This window comes from Notamacropus eugenii, chromosome 4 (genome assembly GCF_028372415.1).
Source record: "Notamacropus eugenii isolate mMacEug1 chromosome 4, mMacEug1.pri_v2, whole genome shotgun sequence".
Lineage (NCBI taxonomy): Eukaryota > Metazoa > Chordata > Mammalia > Diprotodontia > Macropodidae > Notamacropus > Notamacropus eugenii.
This window is the reverse complement of record NC_092875.1, coordinates 332991243-333003704: the sequence shown is the minus strand read 5'-3', so window position 1 is coordinate 333003704 and position 12462 is coordinate 332991243. Positions and strand designations below refer to the sequence as shown.

At 37.6% G+C, this 12462-nt stretch overlaps 1 protein-coding gene and 1 pseudogene across 4 annotated transcripts in view; both read left to right on the top strand.

Annotated features, from left to right (window-relative positions):
* PIK3C3 (phosphatidylinositol 3-kinase catalytic subunit type 3) overlaps nt 1-12462 on the top strand; it is a 199007-nt gene that overhangs the window by 51266 nt on the left and 135279 nt on the right. For all 4 annotated transcript variants that reach the window (XR_011966213.1, XM_072605264.1, XM_072605266.1 and 1 more), the window contains 2 exons: nt 6143-6297; nt 7366-7456. Coding sequence is in view for 3 of the 4 variants with exons in the window: in XM_072605264.1 (XP_072461365.1) it covers nt 6143-6297; nt 7366-7456 (246 nt within the window). In the remaining variant the exon portion in view is untranslated. The remainder of the gene's footprint in view (nt 1-6142; nt 6298-7365; nt 7457-12462) is intronic.
* LOC140501517 (ubiquitin-conjugating enzyme E2 Q1 pseudogene) lies at nt 8960-10300 on the top strand (annotated as a pseudogene).

The following is a 12462-nucleotide window of genomic DNA, read 5'->3' as shown; positions in this document are numbered from 1 at the left end:
GGGAGAGTAGCTTTATTCCCCCCCCCTCCCCTTCTCCCTTATCTCCTCCATTGAATAAGATTTTTCTTCTCTCTTTTATGGGTTATTGCCTACCCCAATCCATTACTCCCTTTCTCTTCCTGGAATTTTCTTCCACCCCTTAATTTTTATTTTATTTTATTTTATTTTTTTATTTGTGTGTGTGTGGATATCATCTCTTCTGGTATAACACACACTATACTCTCTATCTGTCTTTGTGTATGTATGTGTGTGTGTGTATGTGTGTGTGTGTGTGTGTGTGTGTGTGTGTGTGTGTGTGTATGTAAAATCTCTCCAACTACCCAAATACTGAGAAAAGATTCAAGAGTTAAAAATATTTTCTTTCCATATAGTAACGTAAACAGTTCAGCTTTAGAGAGTCTTTTATGATTTTTCTTTTCTGTTTATCTTTTCATGTTTCTCTTGATTCTTGTCTTGGGAAGTCAAATTTTTAAATACAGATCTGGTCTTTTTCTCAACATGAAATCTTGAAATTTGTCTGTATCACTGAATGACCATTTTTTCCTTGAAGTATTATATTCAGATTTGCTGGGTAGGTGATTCTTGGCTTCAATCCCAGTTCCTTTGACTTCTGAAATATCCTACTCCAAGCCCTTCGCTCACATAATGTTGAAGCTGCCAGATCCTGTGTTGTCGTGATTGTATTTCCATGGTACTCAAATTGTTTCTTTCTAGCTGCTTTCAGTATTTTCTCCTTGATCTGGGAACTCTGAAACCTGGCCACAATATTCCTAGGAGCTTCTCTGTTTGGGTTTCTTTCAGGAGGTGAACGATTAATTCTTTCAATATCCATTTTGCCCTCTGATTCTATAACATCAGGGCAGTTTTCCTTGATAATTTCATGGAAGATAATGTCTAGGCCCTTTTTTTGATCATGGCTTTCAGGTAGTCCAATAATTTTTAAATTATTTCTCCTGCATCTATTTTCCAGGTCAGTTGTTTTTCCAGTGAGTTGTTTCACCTTATCTCCTATTTTTTCAAATTTTTGGTTTTGTTTACTAACTTCTTGGTTTAACTCATAGTCATTTGTTTCCCTGGACTCACTTCTCTCTTTCAATGAGTTATTTTGTTCTGTGAGCTTTTGAACCTTCTCCTCCATTTGGCTAATTTTGCTTTTTAAAACCTCCTTCTCCTCATTGGCTTTTTGGACCTCTTCTTCCAATTGAGTTACCCTCTTTTATAAAGCTGCTATTTTCCTCAGTGTTTTTTGATTCTCCTTTAGTAAGCTGCTAACTTGTTTTTTAAGGTCATCTATTGCCTGAGCCCATTTTAAGTTCCCTTTGGAGGCAGGGCCCTTGACTTCCTCTGACAGTATGCCTTGTTCTTCCTCAACCAAAAGGATGGGGGGAGACACCTGTTCCCCAAGAAAGTAACCTTCTGTGGCCTTATTTTTTTTTCCGTTTTCTGGGCATTTTCCTAGCCAGTTACTTGACTTCTGAGTTTCCTCTCCACACCCACCTTGCCCCCAGTTCTGCCTAGCCAGCGCTTGGGGGCTGAGATTCAAATGCTGCTCCCACGACTCTGGGGCTTTCAGTGGGGGTGGGGCTGCTATTCAGTGTGAAATTAAGTTCAGCTGCTCAGATGGGGGCAGGGCCACCACACAGGGCTTAGTTCCCTCAGGGGCTTTAGTAGGAGACCTTCAATAATGGGCGAGGGCCACTGCCTGCTTTGGGAGCCCCTGTCCGCTACTGCCTCTGCTGCTGCCTTCCAAGGGGACCTGAGTTATGGGGACACCCCGCTCCCCTCTCGGTGAGCTGAAAAGACCCTCTCACTGACCTTTGGCGCCTGTGGGTTGAGGGACCTGTGCTGCCGCTGGAGATTCTGCCCCTGAAGCCTGCTCGGCTCTGCTCCCTGCCTCATTCTTTGAAAAAATTGAGATGATTTACTAAGAGATCCCTCTTTCCACCACCTCCTTGTCTCATATCATTCAAACATCTTTCCCCATTATTCCTTTAGTGATCTCTGATGAAGAGATTACTTTGCTATGGTCAATTCCACTGTACATCCTTGATTCCGTTGCCTCCTATCTTCTGTAGATCTGTCATCCCCATTTTCTCTAATATCCATCTCTTCCCATATATTGGACTCTTCTCTGCTGTCTAAATATTTGTTGTCCTTCATTCTCGAAAAGGACCAAAATGACATCCTGATGTTGGGGTCAAGGTACAGTGTGGCCCTCTGTAGCTGATCAGACCAATATGAGCTCAGAAGGCTTGGCCATAAGTCAGACACAAATTGTCCACATGAACATTTGGAATAGAGATGTCTCTAAATTTGTGCGTCTTATGTTTCTTTTGATTTACTGCAGTTCTGCTTTGCTCATAAGAGTGTTGATAGAGGCACACCATGCTTGATGGTCCAATGCCAGTGTCTCCCATGTCTTACAGTTGATTGTAGAGTTCTTCAGGGAGACCTTGAGAGTGTCTTTGTATTGCTTCTTTTGACCTCCATGTTGGTGCTTGCCTTGTGTGAGTTCTCCATAAAATAGTCTTTTAGGCAAGCATACTTTTGGCATTCAAATAGTGTGGCCTGGCCATTAAAGCTACACTCTCTGTAGTAAAGTTTGAATGCTTGGCATTTCAGCTTGAGAAAGAACTTAAGTGTCTGCTACCTTACCTTGCCAAGAGATCTTCAGAATCTTCTTAAGATAGTTGAGATGAAAGCAGTTTGCTTTCCTGGCATGTTACTGGTAGAATGTCCAAGTTTCACAGCTGTACAACAGGGGAGTATCACAAGAATCTGGTTGGCCTTCAATTTAGTAGTTAGTCTCTCTCATACTTTCCTTTGGAGCCTATCAAACACTGAGCTACCTCTGTCACTGCTTGCGTCAACCTCATTATCCATGTGTACATCCCTGGAAAGTACAGTACCAACAATGAAGTCAATACAATGGCTCCAGAGAACTTCAGTTTGATAGGCAGTCCAGTACATCTCTCCCACACTTCCCTTTGGATCCTCCCAAACACTGAGCTAGCTCTGGAAATGTTTGTCAACCTCATCATCTATGTGTACATTTCTGGAAAGTATGCTACTAAGGTAAGTGAATTTATCTACAGTATTCAGAATTTCTCCATCTGCTACAACTAATGGTTCCACATATGGATAGTGTAGTGCTGGCTAGTGGAGCACCTGTGTTTTCTGGGTGTTCGTTGTTAGGCCAAAATTAGCACAACTAGCAGAGAATTGATTCCAACTTTGTTGAATCCCATCCTCAGAGGTGGCATTGAATGCACAGTTGCCTAAATATACAACCATGTCTCCCCTTTTCTTGAAGAAAAAAGCAAAAACAAATGCTTTCTTGATTCAATTATTATCTGTTAACTTTCATTCCCTTCTCTCGCTGCCCCCAATACATTTCTTCTCTTTCTTCTGATTCTTCCCACATGTGGCTTTTGACTTCATTCATTGCAACTTCTCTCTTTTAAGTTATTGTAGTTGGAAACATGGAGATAACTCTCTGAAACATTTGATACTAACTTTTATTCACCACCTTATTCTGGATATGCTCTGCTCTCTAGGTTTTCACAGTACTTTTCTCTCTTGATTCTCCTCTTGCCTATCTGATTTTTCTTAGTTTCCTTTTTTAGCTGGTTTTTTAGGTGAAGCTCACTATAAATCTGGCAGTCTCTCAAGCCTCCATCCTAGTTCTTTTCTCCCTGTATATTATTTCAGTTGTTGATATCATCAGGTCCCATCAGCAAAGTTATTTTTATGAAAAGTATTTCCGCATCTACATATCTGGTCCCAACTCTATCTTATGCTCTAGTCCCTCATTTCCAACTAGTTTTGATTTGGAAATTTTGAGCCATTTGTCTTCATACGCATCTCAAATTTAAAACATTTACAATAGAATTCATTTGTTGGTTTTTTGTTCAGTCATTTCTGTTGTGTTTGATTCTACTTGATCCCATTTGGGGTTTTCTTGGTAGAGATACTGGAGTGGTTTGCCATTTCCTTAACCTCATTTTACAAATGAAGAAATTGAGGCACATAGGGTTAAGTGATTTGCCCAGGGTCACCCAGCTAGTAAGTGTCTGAGGCAAGATTTTAAACTCATGTCTTCCTAACTCCAGGCCTGTCACTTTATTTGCTGAGCCCCCTACCTGCCCTCTACTTCATTACTGTTCCCCAAATACTTTCTCTTCTTTTCCAGCTTTCCTATTACTAACTAGGGCACCAACATCATCTCTGTAATCCAGGCTTACAGACATGGTGTTATCCTTGTCTTTTCGTTCCTTTCTCCTCCTTATAGTCTTTCTGCCTCTGGTCTATCTTCATTCTAATCCATTCATTACTCGGCTGCCAAAGTGATTTTTCTAAAGCTCGAATTTCATCTCATTATCCCTACTCCCCTACCACACAGTAACCCCTGGGACTTCCTTTTATCTTGACCCCAAATATTTACATTGGAAGACTTTCACAACCTGGTCCTTTTCTACCTTTCCAATCACTTATACTTCTTTCCATGCACTCTATGATTTGGCTTGTTTGAGGTACTCAGATATGATATTCTATCTTTTAACTCTGCCTTTGTACACAGGCTACACAGGCATGGAGTGTTCTGCCCCCTCAGCTGTACTGTTTAGTTTCCCTGGTCTCCTTCAAGACCTAATTCAAATTCTACCTGTTATTAAAAAAAACCTTCCTGCCCCCTACTCCCATAAAGCCTTCCAATTGCAGTTTCTGTATCTTTTATGGACATAATTATTTACACATTGCTGCCTCCTTTAGAATGTGAATTCCTTGAGTTCAGGATCCATATTTTGCCTATCTTTATATCCCCAGTACTTAACACCATTCCTGTTATTTAGGAAGCACTTAATAAATGCTTAAGTGCTTAAGCATTAAATGCTTAAATTGACCAATAAATATCCTCATTTTTAGTTGAAGAAACAGGCTCTAAGAGGTTAATGATCTGCTCATGGCTATGAAGCCAGAAAATCCAAGTGGGTAGGATTCAAACCTAGGATTCCAAGCCTAGAACTCTGTCCAGTATGCCATACTACATTTTATATGAGTATGTGGATAGAATTGAGGAGACTAAGATACACTGAGTGACTTGTACAGGTTCAAATTTCTATGTGGTGTAACCTTTCTACAATGCCACAACTGCAAATCAGCCCCAGAGACTAGATTGGTAAAGTGCAGTTAGATTTTTGGTTCTTGAAAACCAAAGTTCAGTAGAAATTGGGGTAACAGAGATTTTTTTGAGAAAAGGAGTAGGTGAAAACAGTTTTTAAGGATAAGATGTTTAGACAGGGAGCGGTATTCAGAATTGGTGAAATGATGAGAGACTTAATTTGAGAGAACCTGCTTTCTGGGATGGTGATAAAGTAACCAGCATGTAAGATGAGTGTCTGAACTCCTTGTAGAGGGAATGAAGAGATAATGAGAGACATAAGAGAACCACTTATCACCTGAATATTAAAAGTTTCTTTAATCTGAAAGGGTTTTTCAGAGTAAACATGTTAAAAACCTAGAATCAGGAGCTATATTAATATTGTGAAATACAGGAAACAAACACATCTTAAACATTAAATTTGCCAGCATCTTGTCACAATAATGGTGTGTTCATAATAGCTAAAGCTACTTTATTGACTTTTTTCTTGTCCTAATTTGCCTGTTAGTCATCATTAGGGTAATTTTTTTTTCTTTTTATGCTCTTTGTTGTTGCTTATTTCATCCAGACTTTCTTGGAAGTTGACAGGAAAAAAATTCATTGCATTCACCATGAATATTAAAATGTCCATTTTTTCCTGTGCTCTTGTGGTCACCAGTTCTCTAAAAGTGGACTTTTGAGAACTTAGAATTTTGATTCCAAGAATAAAAAGGAGTGAGAGATATAAATGCTCTGAGTATTTAAGGCTACTGTTGCATTTTGTGTTTATAGGATATTATGAAAAGACAGAAGATTATCTAATTTAGTCCTGAAACAAATATCCATCCCAGATTTCTTAATATAGTTCTCTGTCTCTCCCTGTCTCTCTGTCTCTCTCTTTCTTTCTCCCAGAATTTAAAATGGTATTATACCCTTAGAAGTTATATCATTGTATTCTTTGTGAAAACTTCTACTAAAGTTTATTTTTTTCTTCTTATTTCATAGGATTTGTTGATGTACTTGTTGCAGCTGGTTCAGGCCCTCAAGTATGAAAACTTTGATGACATAAAGAATGGATTGGAACCTACTAAGAAAGATAATCAAGGATCTGTGTCTGAGTGTGTATCAGGTTCTGGAACAAATGCTACGGAAATAGATAGGTATATATTATTAGGAACAGCATTACGTTTTAAAACTGATTACATTTTATTGTCATACTTTGTGTTTTTTCTGTCTTTTCCTTCAAATCTATCTAATCCGTGTTTTGGGTTTGAGATATTATCAATATATATTGTGAATATACCAGCAGAAGATTAATTATGGAGTCTGTTTAGGCATTGCTATTACTAGAAGATTAAAGAAAATGTACATTATGCTTGTGCAGTTCATTAAGATTTTGTGTTTACTCTTGGCAGATAGGCAAACGAGTTCCATTTCCTTTCTTCTTTGAGGTTTCTGCTGCACAGAAGATCATATTTTGGGGTTCTTTTGAATTTGTAGAATCATTGAATTTTAAAACTGAAAGGGACTTAGAGCTCAACTAAAACATCACCTTCATTTTATTCATTAAAAATAAAGAAAAACACAACCTTTTGACCCTAGGAGGTGAAATGGTGCCTTGCACAAGATTGCATATGTGGACAGTGGCAGAGAGGGGATTAGAACTCAGGTCTTCTGTTATTCCAGTGTCCTTTTTTTCTGTACTACTAACTTTTGATTAGATTCTTATCAGTAGAATGTAAGCTTCTGGAGGGGAAAGGATTGTTTTGTTTTTGGCTTTGAATCCCCAGTGCTGACATATAGTAGGCAGCTAATAAATAACTTGTTTAATTGTGTATTTTACATTTTTCTTCCTAGTTGTAGTGTCTTCCGTATTTGAAATAAAAGAGGACTGGGGAGACCTGAGGAGTGTTCATTTTTTCACATTTTTGATGGAGTGAAAGGGACAGAGCTGTAAATATCTCAGGGATTTATTTTCCATTTATGTCTTATTTTTTTCTTCTCCTTTTTCAAGATCTCCACATCTCTAGATGTATTCTGCTTCATAATATTATATTAGCGTTATATGTTATATATGTTCTGAGGGAGGATAGAATCTCGAAACAGATAGGATTGATTTTAATTCTAATAAAAATGAATTCCTTTTATAGACAATTTGTTACAGGCTAAATAACTCAGCAGAATTCTAATTCATATATTAAGTTTATACTTTTTCTTATTTTTTTTAGTTCCCAAATCATAACTAGTCCTCTTCCTCCAGTGTCTTCTCCTCCTCCTGCATCAAAAACAAAAGAATCTGCAGATGGTGAAAATCTGGAGGTGAGCTAAGAGATTTTATAATTTCTTGTATGAGGGTGTTGTGTGAAGAGGTTATTAAGAGATGTACATTTTAATGTTGGTCCTTACAACACTGGTTCTGATTAATAAACTAAATATTATAAGTTCATTAAATAACTTGTTTTATGATGAATGTTTATTACTTTTCCCATCCATGTGTGTTTATTATTTTTGCCATCAGCATAAATTGCCAGATAGACCTCATTGTAAGGCATTTTACTGGAGCTTTGGGCATATAAATGGATTCATAAGCAATATACAAATGAACAGGATGTAAATATTTTATTAAGAAAATCTCGAATATTTAAGATAAGGTATTTGTGAACGTTATTTTACTGTAATTATTGTCAGTGCCTTGTGATTACATTATAGAGAGCTATGACTTGGAAATTATAGTAACTACAGTAAATGGCAACTATGCATAACTCACATAGAATATTGGACCAGGTCCTATTAAATAGCTAAGCTCATTTGTGTAGTCTGTTTAGTACATTAAATATGCACTAAGTAACTACTATGTTCAGAGTACTACATTGGGGATACAAAGATAATAAACAAGACAATAAACTGTTTTTTCATTGTATCCTGATTTTCTCAGCAGTTGCCATAGTCAGTAATAATTGTTGGGCATACACATTTGGAAGTTCCTTTACATACTGCAGAGTCTTTTCCAATGTGACCTGGGAACTACTGACTGGTATGCATCTATCTCCTTATTGATTCTAGGCTGAGATGAATCTAGAACACATGGTTATTGAAATAATAGTAAAAGTAATAATGATAATAAATACAGCTATCAGTATGAAAAATCTCCTATTATTCTAATGTCTCCACTCCTTCACCCAGTGCTAAGGCTGATATATTAAGCAAGGAAGGAGTAGTTTTCACTACATTGCTAGGGTTGTATCAAGATGGGTTCCTGGTCTTCTTAGTTGGGACTCAGGCTGTATCTGAAGCTGTCTACAAATGATGGTTTTGTTGTGTGTTATTATTAGGACACTTAAGTATTATTTCTGATATGGATCTTTGTGGATTACCCTGCAAATCACTTAAAGTCAAGTATTCCTTAAGTTCCAAATCTTGTATAAGGAATATCATGTTGGGTTTTGCTGGTTTTAGGACAAAAAATAATTTGATGTTAAGTTATTCTAGGTGAAAATGACATGTATATTCTTTGTCCTTTGCTTCCATAATACTCTCTCTTGGTTTTCCTTCTTCCCCTCATTCCTCCTTTGCTGTGTCATTCTCCTTTATTGAAACATCATTCATCTCTCACTCCTTTATTTTACTTATTTATTTCTTTAGCAAAGAAATTGGGGTAAGATACTTCCCCAGGGTCACGTAGCTAGTGTCTAAGGCCAGATTTGAACTCAGGTTCTTCTGACTCCAGGGCCAATGTTCCATCCTGTGCACCACCAAGCTGTCTCTTCCTCTCCTTTATAATAGTTTTCCTTCAGAGCCCTGTCCTAATTCCCTGTTTTCTCTACATTTTTGTCTGTTAGTGATATTCATCAGCTCTACATATCTAGTGCCAATCTCTCTTAAGAATTCCAGTCCTATATCATCAAGTGTCTTACAGAATCCTCCTTCTAGATGTGCCATCAGTGTATTAAACTCACTATGTACAAGCCAGAACTCAGTGATTTTTTAAAAAAATATTTATATTCTTTAAATATTTCCTACTCACATGTAAAAAAATTGACAATAATTTTTTTAAAGTTTGAGTTGCAGCTGAACAAACTGAGCTGTGAGTTCCTGTTGGCTGGGTGGGGGAGGCGCCTGGGCTGCACCTCCCCTTTGCGGGGCCCCGCGCCTGGGGAGCCTGTCTGTTTTCACTGCAACATCATGGAATTTTATCCTGTGTTGCCCCCCGTCTGGTCTGTGGAGTCTGATGACCCTAACTTGGCTGCCATTCTGGAAAGACTTGTGGACATAAAGAAAGGGAATACTCTGCTGTTGCAGCATCTGAAGAGGATCATCTCTGACTTGTGCAAACTGTACAGCCTTCCTCAGCATCCAGAGGTTGAGATGCTGGACCAGCCTCTGCCAGCAGAGCAGTGCACACAAGAAGATGTTTCTTCAGAAGATGAAGATGAAGAGATGCCCGAGGATACAGAGAATTTAGATCACTATGAAATGAAGGAAGAAGAGCCAGCTGAGGGGAAAAAGGGGAAAAAGAATGATGGCATTTGGAAAGAGAACTTGGCCATATTAGAGAAAATTAAAAAGAAGCAGAGGCAAGATTACTTAAATGGCTCAGTGTCTGGCTTGGTGGAGGCCACTGACCAGCTGATAAAGGAGCTCAGGGATATTTACCGATCACAAAGTTTCAAAGGCAGAAACTATGCCATCAAACAAGGTTGACCACAAAGATCTCCAGATCCTCAAAGAGAAAGAAAGAGCTGACTTCATTCTCCTCAGCTTTTCTTTTTAAGACAACTTTCCCTTTGACCCACCATTTGTCAGCGTTGTCTCTCTAGTCCTCTCAGGAGGGTATGTTCTGGGTGGAGGTGCTATCTGCATGGAACTTCTCACCAAACAGGGCTGGAGCAGTGCCTACTCCATGGAGTCCATGATCATGCAGATCAGTGCCACCCTGGTGAAAGGGAAAGCACAAGTACAGTTTGGAAGCCAACAAATCTCAATACAGTTTGACAAGAGCACAGCAGTTGTACAAGTCCCCGGTGCAGATCCATGAAAAAAATGGCTGATACACACTCCCTATAGAAGATGGCTAACCCTGGAGTTTCTCCCTCCTCCCTCCCCAGGCACCACTATACCAATTACCTTTGAATGCTGTATTTGGATCTTACGGTGCCTCTGTGGTTCCCTCCCTCACTCACTCTTTTCCTGGATGTGATAGCTCTGCCTATTGCAGGGCAATGATGGCTATTCTAAACACTAAGGAAAACAAAACAAAACAAAATGCAGAACTGTTTCAGATATTCAGGACTGACTTAGAAACCAACCAACCACCTTGCTGGAACCCTTGCTAGCAGGCATTCTTATAAAAGAAACTTTTGAGCCTTCTTATATTGCTGGAAACTCAGCTGCTCTCCAGACTAGAGCAGCCTCCTCACCTATGCTGTGGATTTTTAATTTTTTTTCTCTTATTTCATCTACACTGCATTTTTTGGTTACAGTGTATGATGGAGAAAAATGTATTTTTGGGAAAATGATTACAATTTGTTAATTTGAAAAAAAAGTTTGAGTTCCAAATCTTCTCCCTCCTTCCTTCTTGAGAAAGCAGGCAGTTTGATACTGATTATATGTGTGATGTCATGCAAAACATTTCCATACTAGCCATATTAAAAATAAAACACAAAATAAAATAACAAAAATAAAAATAAATTTTTAAAGTATACTTCAGTCTACATTCAAAAGTTTATCAGTTCTTTCTCAAAGTGAATAGCATTTTTCACAGTGGGTCTTTTGGAATTGTCTTGGGTTATTGTCTTGATCAGAGTAGCTAAGTCTTTTCCAGTTGATCATTCTTACGATATTGCTGTTTCTGTATAGAATGCAGAAATCGGTATTTTTCACGTTCTACCTGCCCCTGTTTCTTTTTTTAAGATCACCAGGGAGGATAAAAACAAAGAAAAAGCCATAGGATTTAGTAGCCAAAAACTGAATTTCTGTGGGAAAATATGTTCCACATTCAATCTAAATGAGTTATAAGAAATTTCTTTAATATAATCTGTTTGGCATCTTGGGATCACTTTTACTGCTTGTTTACTGTAGAAATGCTTCTTATATTTTCTTCATCCACAAGTATATCAAAACCTCTGTTTGGCTTTTAAAAGCCTTTCTTCCTTCCCAATCTGTTTATACTTTACTCCCCTCCCTTGCACTGGATGATCCAAGGACCTCTTGTTGATGGTTCTTGCATATGAAATATTTTCTCTTGACTCTGGACCTTTTCATTGGATGACCCCTATGTCTGGAATGCTCTTCTTCCTCAGCTTCACCTCCTGGTTTCCTTCAAGACTCCTTGTCAAATCTCACCTCTTACAGGAGGCCCTTCCCAGTTCCTCCTGCTGCTATTGTCTTCAGAGATTATCTTCTATGTATAGTATATATTTATGTATCTGGTAACAATTTCATTGTTTACATACTTCTTTGAATGTGAGTTCCTTGAATCCAGGAGCAGTGTCCTTTTTGTATCCGCAGTATTTATCATAATGTGTGATGCTTATTAAATGATTAATAAAGGCTTAATTAATTAATAAAGGGTCAATAAATGATTAATAAAGTGATCGACAATATTAACAAATTTGGTCATGTAAAACTACTCTGTATAACTTTTTCAAAGAACTCTAATTATAGAGTATCCAATGATTATTATATTTTTTCCTTCAATTGATGATGATATTTAGCAAAGAAGAAAACCAAGGTTTAATTAGTATGGCAGCTATTGTTTGAAGGGACATATTTGTGTGTCTGTGTGTGTATGTATGTATGTGTGTCTGACAGTGTGTGTGTGCATGTAGAGCAGATAGGAGATGGTTGGAGAAGCAGTTTTGCCAGAAAGTGACACCTACAAAAGGTTGTTAAAGCAAATTCTATTCCTTTAGTACAGAATACTCTTGGAAATTTCATTTGTTTGCAGGGTTTTTTTTTTTTTCTCTGTTGTGACAGCATTTTGTTTATTACTAAGAAAATTATTCAGTCTTATTCAGTAATATTCTACAAGTATGTCATGTTTATATAAATTGTATGTAAATACATGCATTTGTTGATGTACATTGTAAATAGGCAATATGTGATCATTTTTCTGGTTTAAAATTATTTCATTGTGAATAGATAGGCTCCTGTATTTACAGAAATATGGATCAGAATAGTAAAATATCATGTAAACAACATGCACCTTTAATAAAATTCACATGGATCTAGTAAGTTCTATGTAAACTCAGGATTATCACATAGTATCTATTTTATGGTGTTATTGTTTCCAGGTACAAATTTATGCCTAATTTTAGTTTAAATTG